This window comes from Contarinia nasturtii, unplaced genomic scaffold, assembly GCF_009176525.2.
Source record: "Contarinia nasturtii isolate CC-2019 unplaced genomic scaffold, AAFC_CNas_1.1 Cnas_scaffold_695, whole genome shotgun sequence".
NCBI lineage: Eukaryota > Metazoa > Arthropoda > Insecta > Diptera > Cecidomyiidae > Contarinia > Contarinia nasturtii.
This window is the reverse complement of record NW_022198046.1, coordinates 9,014,563-9,036,743: the sequence shown is the minus strand read 5'-3', so window position 1 is coordinate 9,036,743 and position 22,181 is coordinate 9,014,563. Positions and strand designations below refer to the sequence as shown.

The 22,181-nt window shown below is 34.6% G+C and overlaps 1 protein-coding gene across 3 annotated transcripts in view; it reads right to left on the bottom strand.

The window, feature by feature from the left end:
* Positions 1 to 15,574, bottom strand: part of LOC116341157 (carbonic anhydrase-related protein 10) — a 41,573-nt gene extending 25,999 nt beyond the window's left edge. For 2 of the 3 annotated variants that reach the window (XR_004201137.1, XM_031768067.1), the window contains exons 1-2: positions 14,885 to 15,574; positions 2,059 to 2,957 (exon numbers count right to left, since the gene is read on the bottom strand). Coding sequence is in view for 1 of the 3 variants with exons in the window: in XM_031768067.1 (XP_031623927.1) it covers positions 2,059 to 2,122 (64 nt within the window). In the remaining 2 variants the exon portion in view is untranslated. The remainder of the gene's footprint in view (positions 1 to 2,058; positions 2,958 to 14,884) is intronic. The other variant, XR_004201138.1, reaches the window with a different exon arrangement.
* Between the last annotated feature and the right edge of the window lie 6,607 nt (positions 15,575 to 22,181).

Sequence of the window (22,181 nt, the reverse complement as noted above, 5' to 3'; positions counted from 1 at the left end):
ATACGGCATGCGGCTATGACGCACGGCGAGATCCAGATCTTGCGGAGATCCGCAAGCTATATCCTATCTAAAAATCATTGTATGGAAAAAAACTGACGAAAGAATTTTTAATAAATTGTTCGTTTAATTTTAAATCGCCTTGACATTGTATTCCATTCCATTTGTTACGTGTCAGTCACTTTGCATGACGTATATTTCGAAAAGTTGCAGTTCTGAAAAGTTTTTACATGAAGCGTCAACACGAAGTGAGTTCTGGCTTTTCATTTTTAATGATGTGTGACTGAATACAAGCAAAATGGCATCAAGTTTCGAAGAAGTTTATCGCATCCAACAACAAAAAATGCCATTCCAAATGTTGCAGTCAAAATTATTTAAGAAAAACTGACTTTGAAACAGTTAAATGACAAAAAAATCACAGCAATTTTGCGATTTTTCCATATTTTGATATTGGAAGCGATTCAAAGTATAAAGCCATAAACTTTGAATGCAGCATTAACAATACGAACAATATGTGGCCATCGATTATTGTCGGCGATAAATTTTCAGGACACATAGATACACACAAAAATGAAAGCGGCTCACTCGGCATTGAATTCAATTTTTATGAGACACAAATGGTTTAAATCGTTTATCGATAATATAGCGCAACATAGCGGCATCAATAAAAGAAGAATCGACGATGCCAAAAGTAATCGCATGGAAGCAAATTAAACATTCACTTTTCAATAAAACTAAACGGTTACGTTGTCATGATATCTTTTTCGTTGACCGAAGAAGAAATATCATCAAGAAGGAAAACAGTAATAATAATAATAAGTATCCTATATACACTTCGAACGGTTATTATGGAAGAGAATATGTTGAAATGGTGACCATTCGACTTAACCGCAGACTCTAAAGTAAACATTAACGATCCATATGTGTCCGATGTGAATTTTATGGGTGACCAGAGACTGTGCCTTGGAAAAAACAGCACATACACTAGAAGCAAAAGAACTTTTTAGAACGCTAGCCAGCGAGTGTGTCACTTTCTTTTGCAGAATGGCAGACGCGTTGGCAAGTCGATATCTGAAATGGTCAGTTAATACACACATAGGTGTGAAGTCGACGTTTGGCTACTGGCCAATCGATTGGCGAGAATAAATAACAGAAACAGCTGAAATGTATACATAAAAATATTTTTTACGACTTTCACCGCATGCTTTCATTATCCACAGTTTAATGCAATAAAAAAAGTGTTCAGTATGTGTGTGTATGTATGTGCGGTTTTTTCTCAATCGCATCGAAATGCACTTGCGGCACTTTTTCTCATTTTTTTCCCCCAACTCACTAGCCACAACCGCAATATTATTGATTCATTGCTGCGATTGGGTCAGTTTATTTTTATCGTTGTTTGTGCTACTCTTTTTTTTCATTCAACATTTTTTCGGTCTTCAGTCGCCCCCAAAACATTTCGACTGCTGCACTTTCTGTTCACGATCTATATGCGGCCATAGGTGTAAATGTGCGAAGGATTTAGAAGAAAGGCCAATGGAATCTAATAGAGAAATTGTGTGGTTTAAATCTATAAAAAAATTTACGGTTGTCTCTTCTCCTTCTATGTGATAAATTCGTTTATGCGTCAATTTTAAAAGTCGTAATTTTGCGTTGGTTTATGTGATTTGAAAGAATGACCCGATTATAACCACATTCAATTCATAAAACTCTGCATGATATGTATTCAACTCCAAAATTACCTTGCAAAATGGTGCATACAATAGTTAATAAAACTTTTAACCGAAAAAAAAAACGAAAATTAATCACATTATTCATACGAAGGTTGAGCGCGTTCCACATAAAATGTTATTATTTGTCCTTTATTCGAAAAGAAAACAGTAACAATTTTAAGTATTTAAAATTTGCATTTGAATGCCCTTTTGAAAATGTAACAAACGACAACAATGACGACAACAACGATGATGATGGTAGTTGGGACGGTCGTGGTGGTGATGATGATGTTGGAACAAAGAACAAATAAAATATACATGGGAAATAATAAATAGTTTAGAAAATACTGACCTTGCAACTGAAGCAGTGTGTGCAAAATAGCAACGAGACACGCGACCAATGCTATAATTGCCATAATTTCGTTGTTTACTAATTGCTTGCGACGTTGTGATAATCGATGGTTTCGTTTTTTGTTCTTTTTTTTTTAACTGTTGGCTGTTGTTGGATTGTCGCACCGCCGAATTCAGCTCAACGTATATGCGACAACAGTGCCTCTATAGAGAAGTTGTTTTTTGTACCTTCAATGCATACAATTACACACTTTCTTCTCACCATTGATTCTCTGGTATTCTGTGTGTTAAAGCTCGTTCAGTTGCTTTGGTCGTCGTGCGTCGGTGTACAATGATACATTTTAATGAAAAGAACGTTCGGCTTTTTTCATGATTTCGTTCATAAAACTCTTGTGGCTGATGTGTTGTGTTATTCTTTTTGTCCTCGTTGCTTTTGTTCATCAACTCATAAATAGTAATTAAAGTTTAATTTACTTGCTTATTGTTTATGAATTCAATAACAAAATGAACACAAAGTTAATGACGTTCAGTAACGGCTGAAATTCATGTCATTCAAACTGTGACAAATAAACTTTTACGGTACATCACTCCTACCCTCTGATCACGTGCAATATTTTGAACTCAAACTGCAACACACACTCTCTCTTTCTCTCTTTTTTTCGTTTTAAGTTAACACAATTACAACTTTCGAGGTTGTTTTTAATAGCAATTCACTGCTCTTTTTTCACCTGATGTCTTGCTGTTTTATAACTATTCAGAACTATGCTTTAAAATATTGTCCAGTGCAAGGTGAGTTAAACATTTTTTTTATTTCGTTTCGGTTTCACTACATCATTATTATCGAACCGTTCACTCAACTCTTTTCCACTGATTTTGTTCAATCACCCGAACCGTCGCTCACTGAAACGAAACAAGAAATGGAAATTTGTTCAGTATGGATTTTTATTGTTGTTGCTGTTGTGATTCCTTTTTTTTATTATATTTAAATTTCAATTTTGCTCAATTAATTGTGCATTATTTGCCAATGTTATTTTTTTGCCATGTGTTTATTCTTTCATTATTATTCTCTTCATTTTGCATACAAACAAAAAAAAGAGCAAAAAAATGCTTTTTTATGCATTTCGGCTTTTGTTTGCGGATAAAGTTTTTCCCTAATTAAAATGTAATTGAAGCGCTGCATCCGGATTTTTCACCATATTGAAAGAAGAATGCAAACAGATTAACAAACGGTCATTAAGAGAAATGAACATGGAAAATGGGATGGAAATAAAAATTTTATGCAAGTGCGTTTATCCTTATATGAGATGCTCTATACGAGAAGAATGAACTTTTTTTACAATAATTTCAGACACAAAAAAAAAATACATAACTAAGGTATGAATTGTATGCTTAGCCGGTTCGACGGACTGAACATAATAAAAGTAAAACATGTGCATTAAAAATATAAAAAACAGTAATTCATAAATTTTGAGCTACTAAGCGCTGGCTTTCCACGAACAAATTCATGATTATTTGTTTGCCGAAAAAGTGAACAAGAGCGAGAGAAATAGAGGAAATGAAACAAGGATGCCGACAAAACAGAAAGCATATTCAAATTGCTGGTTGAATGCAGTAAAAGCAGCAGAAAAAAATGCTGTAATAAACTAATAATTCATTTGCGAAATACCGCTTAAGCTTTTAAAAGCATCCAATGAGGATGTAAAGTATCGTATATACGCCATATTGAGAATGCAAACACGCTGAAGAGCAAAAAACTCTACGCAACGCGCTATTAAACAGCTGAAATAAAACGTCGAATAAATAAAAATTGTGGCAAAGAAATGATGGAATTCCCTCTATGCACACGGGTTCCGACTGTATTCGCATTGGCACATTATAATGGCAGTCGGCTCACTTGTTCTGATCAACACATAACGCACCATTGTATCTCATCAAAATGCGTATATTTTCGTTTTACGATGGGTGAGAGACGAAAAAAAGACATGAAAGAAACATGACAATATTTATTTTTTTGTTCGAAGGAGAGATAGTGTTACGTATGCGGTCCATGACTGTTTTGTACGAAGCTATCCTCTGAATATGATGAAATTTATGTTAAATAAAACTTCGTTGTGGCGAACGAAATTCACACAGAGAAAACGAAGTGATCGCTGTGCATTTGAGCGATGTTGATGCTGTGTGACGCTCAATGTATGCATTTCAATTTTGTTCACTTCTCTTTTTTCTGATGTTTTTTCATGTTTAACTTTCACTGACATTTTTCTGTTAATGTCCGTTTTTTTTCCTTTTGAAACTTTATTCGTTTCTGTCATCTCGTTTATCAAGGCATCCTTTTCGGTTCGTTTTTTGTCATATTTCCAACACGCATACAAAAAGTTTCATCGTATTTTTTTTTGGATAAAATAATAATGATAATGGAATCGATAACGATATTCACTCGATGCTATCGCCTGATATTGGCCACTATTTTAAGTTTAAATGCACGGAAAATATTGCAAAAGCAGTAATTGGCCATTTTTTTTCCGATTCACGTATGCTGTATCGTGAGTATTTAAAAATAGAGAATGAAAAATCGAATATTCATAAAAATATAAATGATTTTTACCACAATGCAGCACAAACACAGACTCTTCCGCTAAATGGTTTTTTTTTACAAGTTGCTCTCGATTTTCATTTATGACTCCGTGTAAACATATTATTTAATGGCATAACTGACATTTTTTTACATTTGAATAATATGATACTAGGGGTATGACTTTTGTTTAAGCGTTTGTTTCATTCCATCGTCATATAAAATCCGATGTATGTGTTTTTTTAACGTTTTTTTCGTTTGGGGTGATTTATATATTTTGTCTGGGTTTCCATTTATTATTATTAATATATTTTCAGAGTGTTATTTTTTTATCGTGATCATTTTCACTTGTGTTTTTCAATGGCTTTCAGATGCGATTTTTATGGATTAATTCTGAAACAATAATAAATAAATTGAATGTTCGAATGAATAGTATACGTTGTTCAGCCCCACGAATGTAATGATGATGATGATAAATGATGCTTTTTATTAGATTGGTCACTGTTTACATTCGCAAAGCGCAATTGTGCTGGACAATGTGTGCCACGTTTCGGTTTGTATAATTCATAAAAATTATGGGTAGCATATACAGAAACACACACACACATAAGTGGAATCAATCCACTTTTCACTACCAAATTGTATGCCATTCATTTTTAAAATCAGATATTTTTGTCGCACATCACATGGAAATCATTGCCATATGCTATGAACTGTTGACAAATTGATAATTTGTGTTAAGTGGTTTTTGGTTGGTTAAAAAAAGTCAGCGCTTAATTATTTAACATAATTCGCGGAATACCAAGGAATTTCCGTTGAATTGCCAACATTTTTTTAAAGTTCTATAAATCCACAGTTCAATCAAATGGAAAGTGCAGTGACCGATTGGCGAGTTACCAATAAGCTTGGTGCTGAACGCATAAAAGCTTTATTTTGGTTCAATTTTTCAATTTAATTAAACACATCACCTCAAGTGAATGACAGATATAATCTTAACTCGATATTTTTATTGGGTCGCACAATTTTCGATTCTGACATTCATTGATTCATTATTTATCACATGATAATCGGTTTAATTTATCGGAAAGGTAAATAACTTAATAGGTATTTTGAAATTGAAACCTTTAGCCGTGCACTCTTTTGCGATAATTGATGCTGGACATTTTAACCTTTTGTAATTATGTCGCTTGCAATCACACCGCTAACTAAATCTTTCACACTCTCACCCTCTATAGACATCGACTTAGCGTAATGAAAATCCATTTATTTACTTTAACGACAAACACAACTCCGGAAAAACGATTCCAATTCGCATGGAAAAGAAAGCTTAATTTCCCCTTCACACGAGGAAGCAAAAAGAGAAGAAAAAAAACCAACATGAAAGAAAGCAAAAAAAAGTGGCACACGGAGCGCAATGCAATGAAATTGTGTTTCTCCGGTTAACAATGTGTGCCAGTCAGTTTCGAATGTCTTTTATTTTCCATAAACAGACATACAGAGAGAGGGGGGGTCGGGGGAACAAAACAACAATGTATACTTATCTGAAATTAGATATCTTAAGGCGACAAGACAAAATTTACCGCTTCATTATGAGCAACCGAAGGCTTGAAAATGTTCAACAAAATTGAATGTGAATTGTGTGGGTATGCGTGTGTGTACATATGTGTATTCCACTGCAGAAACATTCCGTTGTTGTTGATGTACTTTTATTATTCCTTTTTATAAATGGAACAAAGCCGCCGAGCGGAAAAAATATGTGGCTGTTCTACTTGAAAGGTGTTAGATACAATTATCAACAGTCGATTATGTTGTAAGAAGTTTGTTTGCTGAATTCTCTTTTTTTCTGTTGTAGTTTAAATGGCCTATTGTATGGTGAGACAAACAGACAGCATAGACACTAAAGCGAGAATCTCAAGAGAGTTTGTGATGTCTGTTAGCTGGATGGAATTTCCTTCAAAGCCACTTGCCAAAGGGAGCCAGCTATGATTGAATGCTATTTTACGTGGTTTGAATACAAGCGTTTTGAAACGATAAACCATTTAAAAATGCACCATAACATGCTTATCATCAATTCACTTAAACGAAGCCTCTTTCATACCTCAGCAATGAATGTGTAAATTGCGCATGTAACACACTAGTGTAAAGAAAAATCACAGCGCCCAGAAATGCTTTCTCATAAAACAAAATGGTCAGTCGAATATACATATGTGTGTGGTGTAATCGAAAAATCGGTGTGTTGAAAACTTCAAACCGATGAGCCCTTTGTCATGACTTTTAGCAATACTGCTACTGTATTCATTTTGAAATTGAATCGAAAGTGTAGTTGGTATTAAACGGGGCATTTCACGCCGGTAAAAGTGTGTAGAACATGCATCTTTTTGAACAGTATGGTATGCAACTATATTCGTTTGTGTCGATAGTGGCAAAGCGAAAAGCATTTTGCGTTGCAAAGTATCTGGTAACAACAACGACAAGAAATATGTTGGAATTCATTTGGCCTCGACATTTTATCATCAAACGACAGCGAAAATGTATTGCATTTTCGAAGTGCAAAGAGCTCGGTATCTAGAACCGATGGACTACATGTGGCTTTACATATTTGAACGAATGAAGCTTTCAACCGTCGTCATCGTCGTCGTCGTCGTCGTCTACATCGTTGGCGGTTGCTTGCATTGCAATTTCATAAATTTTGTTTTTCTTTTTCCGAAAAATGGTATGCACCGCGCAGTAAAGAGCACATATACACACGTTTGTTTGATGCTTGAGCTGTAGCAAACGGGCAGCCGACAGTAAACAACCGAATGCCAAATAAAGCTCGATCGTCTGTTAATAATGGCAAAACGAGACGGACAGACCGAGTGAAAAACGATAGAAACGATAGACACGATTGAAAGGGTAAGAGAGCCCTTTGAAATTTGAACACAAAATGAATGCATGCATATTTCAGTATGCATTGACTAGCCGTACAATGTGGCCCGTTTTGAATGCAATTTATAAGCGTGTGGCGTTGGTCGGTTAGCGAGTTTAACCTACAAAATGGATAAATTACGTGCAGGAAGGTAAAATTTTAGCACAGTTTGAAAATAACATTTTGAAAACTATTAATTTTCATTGAAACAATGATATGCCACTTGATATAGCTTATACGTTCTCCCTTTTCCGTTTTCGAGTCGAGACAGAGAGTTTAGCTCGTCCTTTTTCGTTCACTTTTTTTTCTTTTTTTTTAATTTTTAATTTTTATTGGGGGTAGTAATTGTAACATGCATAACAACGTGCACTGCTTCGAACTGCAATGTAGTTGTGGCAGAATAATGATGCTATTCATTTTGGTGCCTGCTATAGTTGCATTTTTTCACCTGCCTTCAACTAAAATTACGCGACGGCGACAACAAAAAACAACAGACACCCATACGGCATTGAAAAGTCGATATTCCAAGCAAGAATGGCATGCAAACTACATTTTCGTAGCCCATGCCAATGGCTTTTACATTGCATTTCCATAAAACTTAATCCCGCCAAAACTCATTAATATGACGAAGTACTTACAATCACATTTCGAATATCCACTTTAATCTAACCGTATTTGAAACAAATTTGTAAATATTCGTGGTCCCTCATTTTCCTCCCTTCTTTACACTCACACAAACACAAACATGGAATCTCATTCATATCCATCTGTATTTTATACACTCAAACACACTCGCACAGATAATGGCATGGACGATTAACACACAATCGTTCCGGATAACGTGTAATATACATTCGATAAATTCATTATAATTAAAACTCAAAGCACGAGCGAAGCTGTAACCTCTACCAAACATTAACTGAATACCTCAAAGTAGTGGATGTGCGAATTGGGAATGGGAGAGGGTTAGGAATGCCTGCTGGAAAAACGTGCAAACAAAACTATTTTAATTTAACTTTCAAGTGCTAATTAGGATAAAGTGTATGTTATTATTTACAGGCTTTAGCCGTGCTCAATTCTCATTCCATTATGAGTTTTGTTTTCGCATGAGTCTCCCCCCCTCTCTCTTACTCTCTCACACTCACTTACAGCATGTGTAATGCTTTCGGCAATGGAAATTATTTCACATGAATTTGGAAAATTGGTCGATCTTCGATTTTGGCTCAGGTGAATACCGAATACTCCAAAGAGTATGTAATTACCGCACTAATAATGACAAATTACAATGATCCCTTTTGAAAATGAGAAATCGATGGATGTGTTTTGTTTCCATCAATGTTAATACCACCATTATATTACAATTCAATCGAGTATTTCGGTGATTCATTCGTTTGTTTTTCCAAAGATTCCAAACAACGGTAGGAATTTATTTCGTTTCCCAGGCGAATCGAGCATTTCTTTAAACTTTCCAGCTTATAACTATAATCTCTTTAATACAGACATGATTAAAAACTTCCTTTTGTTCGATTTGATGCGATGATGTTTGTAAACTAGTAAAATGTTCAGCACATTTGAAATTATTTCAATAATCACATTGTGAAAATGGACATGAAAAAGACCTTTGATTGCAGTGTCAAAGTAACCGCGATGCTTGGGTTTTATATTGTATCTATATCATTCTATCTGTCGCTCTTTGACTCTCAATCTCAATTTTACTTTGCTGACACACTCAAACAAATGTGGTGAATGTGTTTTTGGGTGAGATAGAGAAAGAGACGACGGAAACTCATTCTTTCAATAAACTTGATCGCTCGACATTGAGTGCAAATGCAAACCATGTACTCACTTAGTGTTTGCGCAAAAGCATGTGGCCCTAAACGCAATTGCGACAAACACAATTCCAAAATCAAGCAGCACTTTATTCATATCCGTTTCTTGCTTCCCACAACACACAAACTAACCAAATAACACATTCAACATGATTTCCCGTTGCCGAGCAAACTTTTCTGATTAGATTTGTTTTTCTTTCGACTGGTGTCTTTTGTTTTCGAGTTACATATCTGTGCGTGTATGTGTGTATGTGCACTCCTTCTCACAAAACGCATCGTTGATTCACAGAACGAAGTAATCTCTTCAAGTGGCTAAAATTCTAAATGCTTTTCTAGTTGAAATGTTGTAAGCGAGTGCGATAAATTCATACACACACATACAGAGAGAGAGAGACTACATAGCGCCAAGCTATTCTTGAGTTTTATTTCCTGTTGAGTCTTTTTCATCAGTTTGTACGAACGTCGAGCGATTTGTATGCATTTAATGCAATGCGTCGACGAGAAAATCCAAGTTAAGTTTTAACCAAGTGAGATTCACGAGTTGAGCTCAGACAAAGAGGAAGGTAGAGAGACACAGAAATTCAAACATGGAAACATTATCATTTTGTCTTGTTTAAAATAGATGTTTGGGGTGCTTGTAGTTGATTTACATAAAAGCAACCACTTGTAAAGTTCATCCATAAAATGCGAGCATAGTACACACACACACACACATCAAATACTCGAACAAGTTGAATAAGACGGAAGCATTGAAATCTCTTCTCAAAAGTAAAAGTTGGAAAAAACCACCCGAATTAAGCTTTAAATGCAATCTGTATTAGCTTTCTTTTCATTGAATGTGTATTTTTTATCCTTTTTCTCCATAATCTTTTTGATTCGAAAATGTTTTTCATTATTATTTATAATGTGTTGCGGTACACTTGTTTATTAGTATATAAAAGTCTCGGCAAAGACATCTCGTAACACTAAACATCAAAGCAGAGAGAGAATTTTCACATGGAATTTTAATGAAGGTTGAAAAATAGCAGCAATTAATAAAATATATATGCACATGAATCAACACCTCTTTCCTTCTCTCTCTTCCCCTCTGAAAATCGGAGCACATGCCAATTCAGTGAAAATTGTGTGCAATAAATAGAAATAATTAGTGGCGCACATATAGTCATGACATTTTCGGGTCAAAGACTGACACATACGCGTTCCAATGGATTTGTCTATGGTACACGAAGCTTTCATTTTTCATTACATGCGAATGTAAAATTTGGAATTTCGATTTTCTGGTATCCACTTTAAGAATTCCTTAAGCTATTCATTTTTTAACAAGCTGGTGTCAGTGATTAGTAGCTCATTTGCATTGCATTTACTAAATCGATTGTTACGTACATTTTCGGTTTTATTTTATTCGACTCAAGATTTGGTAGGTACTAAAAATACATTCCAAAAAAGTCCAACTGAATGCCTGTTTCACTCATGAATTGTAGATTATAATTGAGAGTAACAAGCGAATACATTGCTACTTAAAAATGCACCATGTTCTACTTTAAATTTAAAAAGAAACTTTTACGGTTTGACGACGGTAGTTGCAACTCAAATGGGAGAATAAACTTAACACTTTTTTAGACGTTTGATGTTGACATCATGCAAAATTGTTGTCATACACAACTTTTCCATTTGCTTGATCATGTTAATACCGGTGCGCAAGGAGTAAAAAAAAGATAGAAAAACTCTTGCAGCCAGTGTAAACATGGTCAACAAACTTTTGCATGAAGAGAAAAAAATTGACTATACTAATTAAAAAGTCTCATCAACATGAATCTCCAATAAAAATGTATATTCGAAGTTTTTATTTTATTTACATAAGTTTCGTTCTTCTCCGGCAACTTTTGAGCTGCCAACGAACGGTTCTTTTCTCTTACAGGTGTGAACAATATTCAAACGTTAATTTTCTTTGATGTACACGTTCATGGAAAAGAAATGTACAGAACGGATATTAAAACAATTCTCATAATAAACAGGCTTTCTTATTTTCTTTTCCTTTTTTTGGTGAACTCATCGATTTCATTCTCAGTTGTTTATTTCACGAGAATTTCACAGTACACCATCGACCAAAAATGTGCTGTAATAAATATGAAAATCCATTAGGATGCTGCCCTGTACATGCACCGACCACGGTGATAATATCCAAATGACATCGACTTAAGCTGGCATTAGTGTTGAAAAGTGGAAATGAATCGCTTTCGATTCCGCCTTAAATGCACTCAACGATATTCTTGTTGTTGCTGCTGCTTTTTTTCTGATTACCATTTACTCGGTGTGCATTTCGAATGAAAATCTTGGGTAAACCTTAAAACTTTCATTGCAGATTCATTTTTTATGTACACTGAAGTGAAACATATCTTCGGTAAGTTTTTTTCTGCAATTTTTTTTCTCTTCAAAGAATAAAAGCAAAGAAACGTACAACATTGACCAAAAACACCGAAAAAAAATATATGTGGAGTCGAGAAAATATGAAACTAAAGCAAAAGTGCAAGAGTTCGAAGATCGTCGTAGCGGTAATCGCCACAGGAAATATAAAAAGAATTTCCAACCGACAACAAAAATTCGCGTTCAACTTTTGTAATTAGTAGTTGAATTTTTTCTTCTCTCATACATTACATAAGGCAACGAGGAATCTGGGTTGTTGCAAAAATTTCAGTCTTGTAAAGCTTGAGAGTTTTTGGTTGTTGTTGAATTTGGCCGTGGTTCGGCTGCTGCATTTTGGGTTTTTTTGTATGCAGTTCATCAGCGAGATTTCATAGAAACACAAAGATCTAGCTAGCGGCGTGCCAAGCCAGGAAAATGCGATTAAAACAAAGTTGCCGAGAAAATATTTTATATGAAGAAAAAAAAGTAAATATAGTACGCTTTACCATATTATTCCACTTTATTTTATTCATTTGGTATATTTTTTATTTCAATTCCGTTCACTGAGCTCAATGTTTTCCATTTCATCCAATTTATCATAATTTATTTATATGAATTTCATGAATCATGATATGGATGTTGAAATTCGACGACGTGAGGAATATGCAATTTTTCTTGCAATCTATTCTTGTCGGTGCATTTTCTTTGCACAAATGGAATGTATGATATTTTTGCGGGCTTAACATAGTTGCAGACACGTATTTAACTACTTTATATGGTGCGTGCATTTGATGGATGATGGGAAAGAGTGGATTTTTTTTCACCCCACTCTATCTCCCTATTAAAAACGTTAAATATAGTGAATGATTTTTTTTTTGAATTAAAATGCAAGCATTTGTAAAATGATTTTTTTAATTCGTCTTGCCTTCCCTTTATGAACACTTCCATTAAACACTAACGACAAGGTGGAAAAAATAGCAAAACGTCTTTGAGGCATATTGTTGTACGGTCTTTGCTTTTTTGATGTAAAAATGATTTAATTAGATTTTTTTTTTGTATTTTTCAAGTAGGTCCCGAATCGAAGCTACTTGTAGCCCTAACAGAAAATTAAATAGCAAAATTCCCTTTTCAACAAGAGTGAAATTTTTCAAAATAGAAATCTTGGTTGTGATTTTTCATCTATCCACTTGTTCGTCAGTGCATCGAAGGTTTGTTAGAAAATCGAAGAATGGGTAAAAAAAATTGTGATGAACCAAGCAATCATTTAAAATAAACTCTTCTCTTTCATAATATTTTTCGTTATCTACAAAAAGTGTTTTGAGATCATGTTCAAAATTGTGCTACGTTGAAGCATAAAAGCGGTACAACCTTATGCGTTGCCACCGCTGCAGCAGACATTGAGTATGAGAAAAAAAAAAAGAAAAAAAGTGTTATTTTTGCTAGACAGAAAGAAATTAAAACACTCTGCGAGCGAACAAAAGAGAATTTTCCCAATGTATCTAAGCGTTGCCGACATAAAAGCAACCATTGCCAGTGTATTTTACGATGTTTAATGGCGTACTGATGTGGGAATATTATTTTCCGAAAAGAAACAAGACAGGTTTTTTTCCTTTTTTCCTTCATCATTTGATACTCTTCATACACAAGCAACACTTGTTCGCTTTTGTTCACACTAAGAATGTATTCAGAGAATAATGCCGCTTGAAATAAAAAGAAAAAGAAAGAAAGGGGAAAAACACGATAAAGATAATTATATAAACGATACGCTGAATTTATTTGATTTGTTTTTGCTTGAAGAGCACTCACTGCATGCACAATTGTAACAATCGAAAGCATTATTTTCGTTAAATTCACGCTTATTTTCAACGTAATGCCCGCGTTTCAAAAACAACTTTCGAAGATGAACACAAAGTTGAAAAAAAAAACGCTTGAATAATTTAATCATTTGGATAATAACTTACACTCGGTTTCTCAAACAAATTACAAAATTGTTTCTTATACATATATTTGCGCTGAAATTGGATGAGATGCACATTTAATTCATGTGACTGTTTGATGAATTGCGACATCGAAATTAGCCCCATTTTTTTCGTGAAGCACAAAGTATTGAATTCGTTTTTTTATATAGCAAACATGTTAAAAAAAAATGATACAATTTCATTTCAGCTCATGTGTTACATTGTTCGCGAGTTGCGACTAAATTTGAAACATCTAAAAGCAACGACAAAAACGAAATTCAACAATAAAATTAATATATTTTAATTTCGCTATCGACTTTTTTTTCTTTTGTTCGATCTAAATGGAACTCACTTAAAATGGTTCAATTTTACGTGAAATATGTGCCATTTTTCCCGTTTCCAACTCTAAACGATTCGATTACCATTGGGAATTCAGTTTTGAAACATGGGACAAAATTAATGGTGTGCAAGGAATGCAGAGGAGATCTGTCGTATTTATTGATGTGATCGATGGTGCATCATATCGAAGCGAAAAACAACGGGAAAAAACATTTATCACTATGTATATTTTATGCGTTAACTAACATTACCGAGTTGAAACAACTTCAATACATTTTCAAATCACTCGGTATGGCTGTTATTATTGCAATGAGAAAGAAAGAGAGAGAAAAAAGGAAATTGTAAAATGGTTTGCGAGGAAATTCCATTCATGTTTGCACATATTACGTTTTTTTTCTCTCTCGTCATGTTCTATCTTCGTAGTGTTTTTTTTTGATCATTTTGTCACGTTGCATTGAATTTAATTCCCAGTTTCAACGTACGGTAAAATCTCAATGGACTGAAGCTCGATGCAATTACTATCATTATTATTATTGTTTGGCTGACACATATATGTTGTTGTGTGATTGTAACGCGAGAGTGATATTGAGCCATTTTCCGTAACTTTGGATGCATTTAGTGAGAATTGGAAAAGTAGACGGTTTTGGAGAATGCACATAGCACTCGTGCCGAGACGAGATTAAAATGAACAAACAAAAAATATACACACACTCACACGAGAAAACAAACAAACATCACGTCGAGAAACGAACTGCAACACAAAAACGTTTTACAGAATAAAAAAGTGAGAATGAATGAATGGAACTAAGTGCACTCACTCGGAAGAACAATAACAGATGCTGTGCTTTTTTTCAACTTTATTTTCCCCTTCAGTCAGTTGTTCATTCAATTCATAGTTTTTGTCGCGAATTTTGTCATGTCTACGGTCTTTTGTTTGTTAGATTCTTCTTTCTATCAAACGTTGTGCCGGTATTTTTTAATTTCAACGACACATTTAATGTTTATCTCGTCAACCAACGTAGTTGGATGAGAAAAGCGTGAATCGGCACAAAAATCTATAAAATTTCAAAGGAAAATGAACAACAACAAAAAAATACACCAAAAACACACCGTTAACAATAGATCAAGTCCTGTATTTAACGTGGAAAAAATGCAACGCTTCTATTTTTATGCGTACAATGCTATATTGCGAACAAAACACCTGCCTTTTCTTTCACAAATTTAACGAATATAAACAAAACACATTTATTTCACCTTATTCAAAATGGATTTGGTTCTTTTTTTTGGAACACGAACTACTTTTTTGTCTGTTTTTGCTGTGACCAGCAGTTTTTTTTTTCTTATTAAAAGATAATCGGATTAGTGTTTTCTTTAGTGCAATTGATACTTTCTTTACTTTGTTGGTCAGTCAGCTTGTCAGACAGTTTTTTCGGTTGGTTTTTGTATGTCGATGTATCTTACGACCACTTTATTATAGTTACACCGACCAAAGAAATAATGCGTCCGTATGTGACGAGCAGTGAGTGTTTACTGACGGCAACAATGAAAAATCGAGAACAGGTTTACCCATTTTATTCAATCGTCATCATCCCATTCACAACCGACGACCGTTTCTACACCGTACTCGTTTCGAACCGTAGAGATTTCAACATTCCACTGTTGTTGTTGTTGCTTTTTCGAAAGCAACTTATGAACGTACGGTTTTGGTTGCACATGGAGTAGATGCAACCAAATGAAAATAAACAATAACCAAATATCTTCTCCGTTTTCTCCGCCGGTGGGATATTTTTCCACATTTCCATTCTATCGTGTTATTTCGTTTGGGACATTGGTGTTCCAACGCGTTTGCGCATTCCAATGATTTGAATTTTGCCGGTTGAAATGTAAAGGTTCTAACCTACAAATAAACAAACTGGTCAATCTGACAATCTGTATCTGATTTTTTCTTTGATTCTCCCGTATTCCCGAGACAAACTCCAGCAAACATTGCGGTGTGTTTGCATCAAACGTTCGATTTACTTTGAAGGGAAAAAATGGTAAGAGACATTCAACGGTTTTTTTTGGCATTTAATTGAATCTTTTAAAAAAAGGAAATCGAAAAAAGGAATGCATGTTTCCAATGTCAATTGTGCATAAAATTGAACGATGTGCGTTAACATCGTTTTCAGTTCGTTGTTTGCTTTTTTTCCCTTTGTTTCGACTGCACATTTTTCGCATTGTGGATTGGATTTGTTGTTTATCCTCAACGACTTGACAATTTTCATCCAATCATTCGAATAATTATCGTGTCTTACTGTTGACAACGAAAAAAGGGGTTCAACGCGTTGAAGCAAACAGTAGCGAGAAAAATTGTAAGAGCACAAGTCACATTTGTATTGGATTTTTAATCATTTCATGGCGGGTACTTTTAGAGCCACAGGCACTTCATCTATGATTGGGAGGAATGCATTGTGTTGTTCGTATTGTTAAAATTCATTTGATATCATGTTCGAAATGTGCTCGTTCAATCTTTAGTATATCGAGAACTAAATGACATTATGTCATTACAACTCGACAGAAATACATACACAAACAACATATATACAAATAGATTGAAATGACTTTGCATCAGTTTGTTGTTCGACAATAAACCGTAAATTCACTCACATCCAAGCGCTGATCAGTTTTAACAACAACAGCAAAACAAAGCAAAATAACAGAATGAAAAGGGGCGACAAAAAGAACGAATTATATTGAATGCTTTCGATGCTATCAATACCGCTGGTGGCACTCAAATGCAAATGGCATAGCCAGAGACTGTAGATGTCGATATTCGCTGTCAAGTTAAAAATATGCTTTTTGTTCAATTTTTTGTCTCTGTTAAAATCGTTTTCTTCTTTCGTTTTCGCTTTTTTTCACTTTCGTATCTTGTTCTCTTTTTTTTTTGTTTCACCCAGTTCACATTTTCTCATTTTATAACGAGCACATATTAGTGTCGATGGTTGAAAAGTCCACATACATGATATGCCAGCAGAATGAAAACGGAAAAATCAACGAAACAAAAATAAACTGGATGCAATACAGCAACAACTCTTGCCAATGGGATTAAAAATGCCATCAAATAAATTGGTTTCACCATTTCATTTCCATAGATTTTGTCGTTTCGACGACGTGTGCTTTTAGTTTGCATTTCGTTTTTCCACTCGCTTTTGCTTCACATGTGCATACACATAAACACAGTGCCTTTGTGTTGCTTTCGCTGTTTTTCGTTGTATTTCGTTATTATCCGTATGTTATTTCTCGTTTCTTTCGTTAATCCCTGTACTTTTTCTCGAGGCTCTTTGTTGATGATTTAGCTTTTTTTTGGACTCACTGACATTCAACGCCATCATAACCACTCCAAAACGGTTTCGAGTGCATTAACTTCCCAACATTTTTGACAAAACCATCTGTTCGATGCGAGTTTTCACAGCTGTCATTCGACAAATATCCACCGTCTTTCCTTTTGTTAGCATTCTGCATACAACAAATGAATTTCAACGGGTAGCGAATGAATTGAAGCTTCATAAATACAAGATATTTATGAAGTCCATGTCATTGGCAAATTTTCTCCACCGAACAATGGTCATTCAGTCAATTATGCAAATATTCAGCATCAAAGTGTACTAAAGCCGAAGTCATGCTGAATGGAATGAATAGTGTTCCGATAAGCCGTCAAAAAAAAAGACAATCGATTAAAGCAGACAACTATCGCCACTCGAATTTCTGCCGGCAAATTTTTATTCAATCAATTATGGCAAATCAATTCCAATCGTAAAACATATCAATTTTTTCGAAGAATCTGCTAACTGAGTCCAATCTATTTCCAAAAAATGAATTGCGAAACATCGACTTTTCAGTTTCATGAGCATCAATGTAAATTTCGATGATTGGCTTGTTTTTGGAAAATGCAAAATCTGTTCATGAATCTCTGTCGAAAAATTGTACAATTTTCAGCGATTTAATCAAGTTTGCTACGAAGCTTTATTTAGATTCCGAGAACTCTGTGCTTGTTAATTAGTTTTGCGCATTTTCAAGCAAAATCCACGTTGAATCACAACCATGTTGAAACTTGATGCACTGCGAAAAATACTTGGAAATCCGACCAAACTTCTCTTCTAATTTCTAACTGCACTTTGGTACGACACACAAAAAAAAAAATAAGAAGTAAATTTTCGCTAAACAACACCAAATTATGTAAATTTTCCTTAAAATAAATATTAGCCGCAAAATACATTTCGGCATCATTAATTTTTCTGTGTTGCGTATTTCGCGGCGAAAATGTTCGTTGTATATATGTGCAGTTGCATATTAATGAATAAACAGACATTCTAAATGCAAATACGCGATATTTATGATATTAGATAAACTTCATTTGCATAAACTTTGCTTACACTTTGCGTCTGTATGGTTTGGCATCGTTTTATCGAAATGGCATCATTTTAGTCGGAGGCGAATTCACTCAGCTATCACTTGATAGCTGAAAGTCGGTTCTCTCTTGAGGATGAGAGGGAATATATTGAAAAGCGGCACTTGTATGACAGCTATTGCATCAATCAAAACCAAGTGTAATGAATACGAAATTGTCGGAAAGTTCGCTACAATTCAACTATAAATCACATTCAGGAGCGGAACTGATGAAATGAGAATTGAAATCTATAGTTTCAAATGTATCTTTGATTGCTTTGGGAAATATATTGTTGTTGTTGCCGAAATTTGTTTTGAACTCATCAACCGATTCAGTCTGGGGAGACTTCATATTCAGTTCAAAAACCAATTTGCTTATCTCTTTCTACTCGCTTTAGAACTTTGAAAAAAGAAACAAATACACACAAAGTATTTCAATTTCTGTGTATACTCACTTCGATTCAAAGCGCACACTAGTTCTCATATTTAGAGCACACTGACAGTGCAAATAATAAAATTAAATAAAATTTTCGACAATCGTTAGTTTGTTGATGCCTCAAGTAAAGTAATAAACAGTTCACTTCATATTTTCCCATTTCACTTATTTAACTTAGATATTATTGCTTAAACGAATTGAAGTGTAAATCAACGTATGCATAGAAAGGATGGATGCCGCATCGCAGCGTACATTCGAATGTCAAACTCTTGTAATCTCAGGCCATTTACCGGCACAAGACTACAGACAGACAAATCAACACACTTCAAGATTATTCAACTTCTATTTATTTTCGGTACTGTATACATCGTCGGCGTCTTCACAAAATTTCTGTCGAAATCGTTGAACAATCTCTAGCAACATTGAAGAGTTGAAGATTTTTTATGCCCCAAAAACTCAAAACAGTGAACACGCTTAAATAAAACGGTATTGTGTGGTTTGTATGTGTGTTTTAAGTGTTTATCCAAATTGTGAATGTTTTCAGACAATTTCACTGAATAGTGAATACACCAAACCACGTTACTTACATCACATTTCATTTGTCTATGCTATGTTGTTGTTAGAGTCGTCAATTTTTGAATTTAATTCTTGCACATTTTATGAACTTTAATGCTTTCGTTGAATTATGATTGTTCGCTGAATGTTATTAGTTTTGAAGTTTGGCGATGTAATTTGAGTTTTTGAAAAGATGTACATTTTCGGTTGCTTGAAATATCATACACGGGTGTTGTTACCACTAATAATAGTTGATGAACGTGCTGTACAAAAGATATTCACCTAGTTTAACGATATGTATTCCCATTGAAAAATGCTCTGTTTTATGATTGTGTACGAACCAATGATAAGCTTCAATCAGTTCGGTATTAGCGAAGAATTTCAAATGAATAAATATCGTGTATTGTTGGAAATCTGGTGAAGGATAAATGTTTTCATTAACCGTTCGAGCATTGGTATTGGCCAAAGATGAGGCTGAAAACACGACAACCACTTCGATGTACAACTAATTTCAAATGTAAATGTTTGTACAGGGTAGTGGCCGAAAATATGCAAAACAACGCAATTTTTGCCCATTTATTTACATTCTGTTCGCATTTGGAATCGCTGTTATTTCGATGTATTGCTTTTTTTTCCAATTCATTACCAAACTTTTCTCATTCACATTGAAAAGTCGACGGCAAAGAAATATATTGACAACAGCTTGCTGCTATTGAATTGATAAAGTGCGACCAAATGCCGAAAATAAAATTGAAAAAAGAATAAAAACGCCCGTACTTTATATAGCCGTTGCGATAGATATACACTGAAGTGATGTCGAAACATATTTATAGCTCCTTTTGCTGCGTTTTTTTCCTCTCGTTATTATTCTCTCACTGCCATTCACACAATCCACGCCTAACTTATTATTTTTATTTCCTTTTCTCTTTCTCGTGTGTTTGTGTGTGCGAATGAGTCAGTGGATGAGTGTGAGTATCTGGCTGTGGCAATGTAACAGTGCTTTTTCTTTGAGCGTGTGTAATATGATGACTGTTGTCGGCGCATTTTGCAATTTATTATTTATGGTGATGTCTTTGACACGCCTCAATCGGATGTGCTATTTGTCAATATATATTCATTCGAAAATGCGGCTGGCAAACAACACCACCGCCATCAATATCAACAAAAAAGCGATAAAAAATACTTTCCGAGTATTTATCAAACGCAAAATAAAAGAAACATCAACGCCAGGTATTATGAATGGCTAGGGATAAAAAGGCGTCCATTACTTGATTATGAAATAGTAAAATATTGATGTAGAGATAGCAATGAAACGGTTTAGAAATTGTTTACCGGCCTATTAGTACCTGCAGCAAACTGTATATCGTATTTTTCTTCATATTTTGCGTGTGAATAATAATAGTTCTTTATTTCTCTCTCGATCTCTTTCTGTTTCCCTCACTTTGTCTGTCTCCGAAACATAAAAGAACGTTTCTGCACTCCCTTCGACCACAAAAGTGTTTAAAGGCACCACAGTTCAATGTCAAAATTCATGTTTTAATGGAAAAAGTTAGCGTTTTTATTATATGCCGACCAGACCAATAATTCTAATAAAAAACAGACACTTCCGCACCTGAATTGAAAACATCACCATTATTTGAATTCGAAGTTTTCTTTCGCTCTCCGTCTCTCTAACTTTATCGCTCTGACAAGAACAAAAAAATTGAACCCAAAAGAAAATCCATACGGCAAATTCAAAAAAAAGATTAAGCGAATAAATAGATTGTACTAAATGTATGCCTAACTGACCGGAACCGTAAAGTGAAACCAAATTATCCATGCAATATGCGAGTGTGTAAATGGTACGTGTCAGCCTTCGACCGTACAGTTGACTGTGATAAGTTGAGCTGTTGATTTATCTGCTGTCAATCGCATATCATCGAAAAGAAAAATAAAACTCTGCCAAACATTTCATTTGGAATCTAAAGAAGCAATAGGGTGGGTCGCGCATTCAATTTCTTGTCATCATACACATTCCTCTGAAGAAAAATAAATGGATCAATTTGCAGGTAAATATGACAGTTCCATGAATGAAATTAGCTAATAATTTCTTGTTTGCGCTTCTATTCGTCACATAACAAATATGAATTTATTGTATTTATGGCAAAAGCATAAAAGAGAAAGTCATTCTTAAAATGTAATATTCAATGGAAATTATTATGGAAAACATCGCTTATCTCTTGATAAAATATACCAGAATATAAACAACGAGCAATGAACGCACCAACATACAACAGCATTAATATAATTCAACGCAAAATTTATGTGTAATCTTATGGGCTTTGCGTAAGTTGTGCATGTCGTATGTGTATAAGGTTTTGTACAGGCATAGCACGCGCCTCGAATACATTTATATGGAAATCCTTTGAAGACAAGAATCAAATGCCAACTGTACGCCAAATTTTTTAACATGGCCAAAATACATTTTTCACCTCTGGTTATCGTCGTTGCGTATGCGAGAACAACACATTTCCTTCGTCTTCTTATTCTCCCTCTCTCTCGGCTCAGTTACGTTCACATTGTTACCGGATTTTTATAATAAAAATGTGTGTCACATCGTAACACAATATGATTCTCATCAGACAAACAAAAGGCAAAATAACAGAACATCATTGAAAAGTGAATGGGAGGCAGAGAAATGGAGGCATCCGCTACCACGG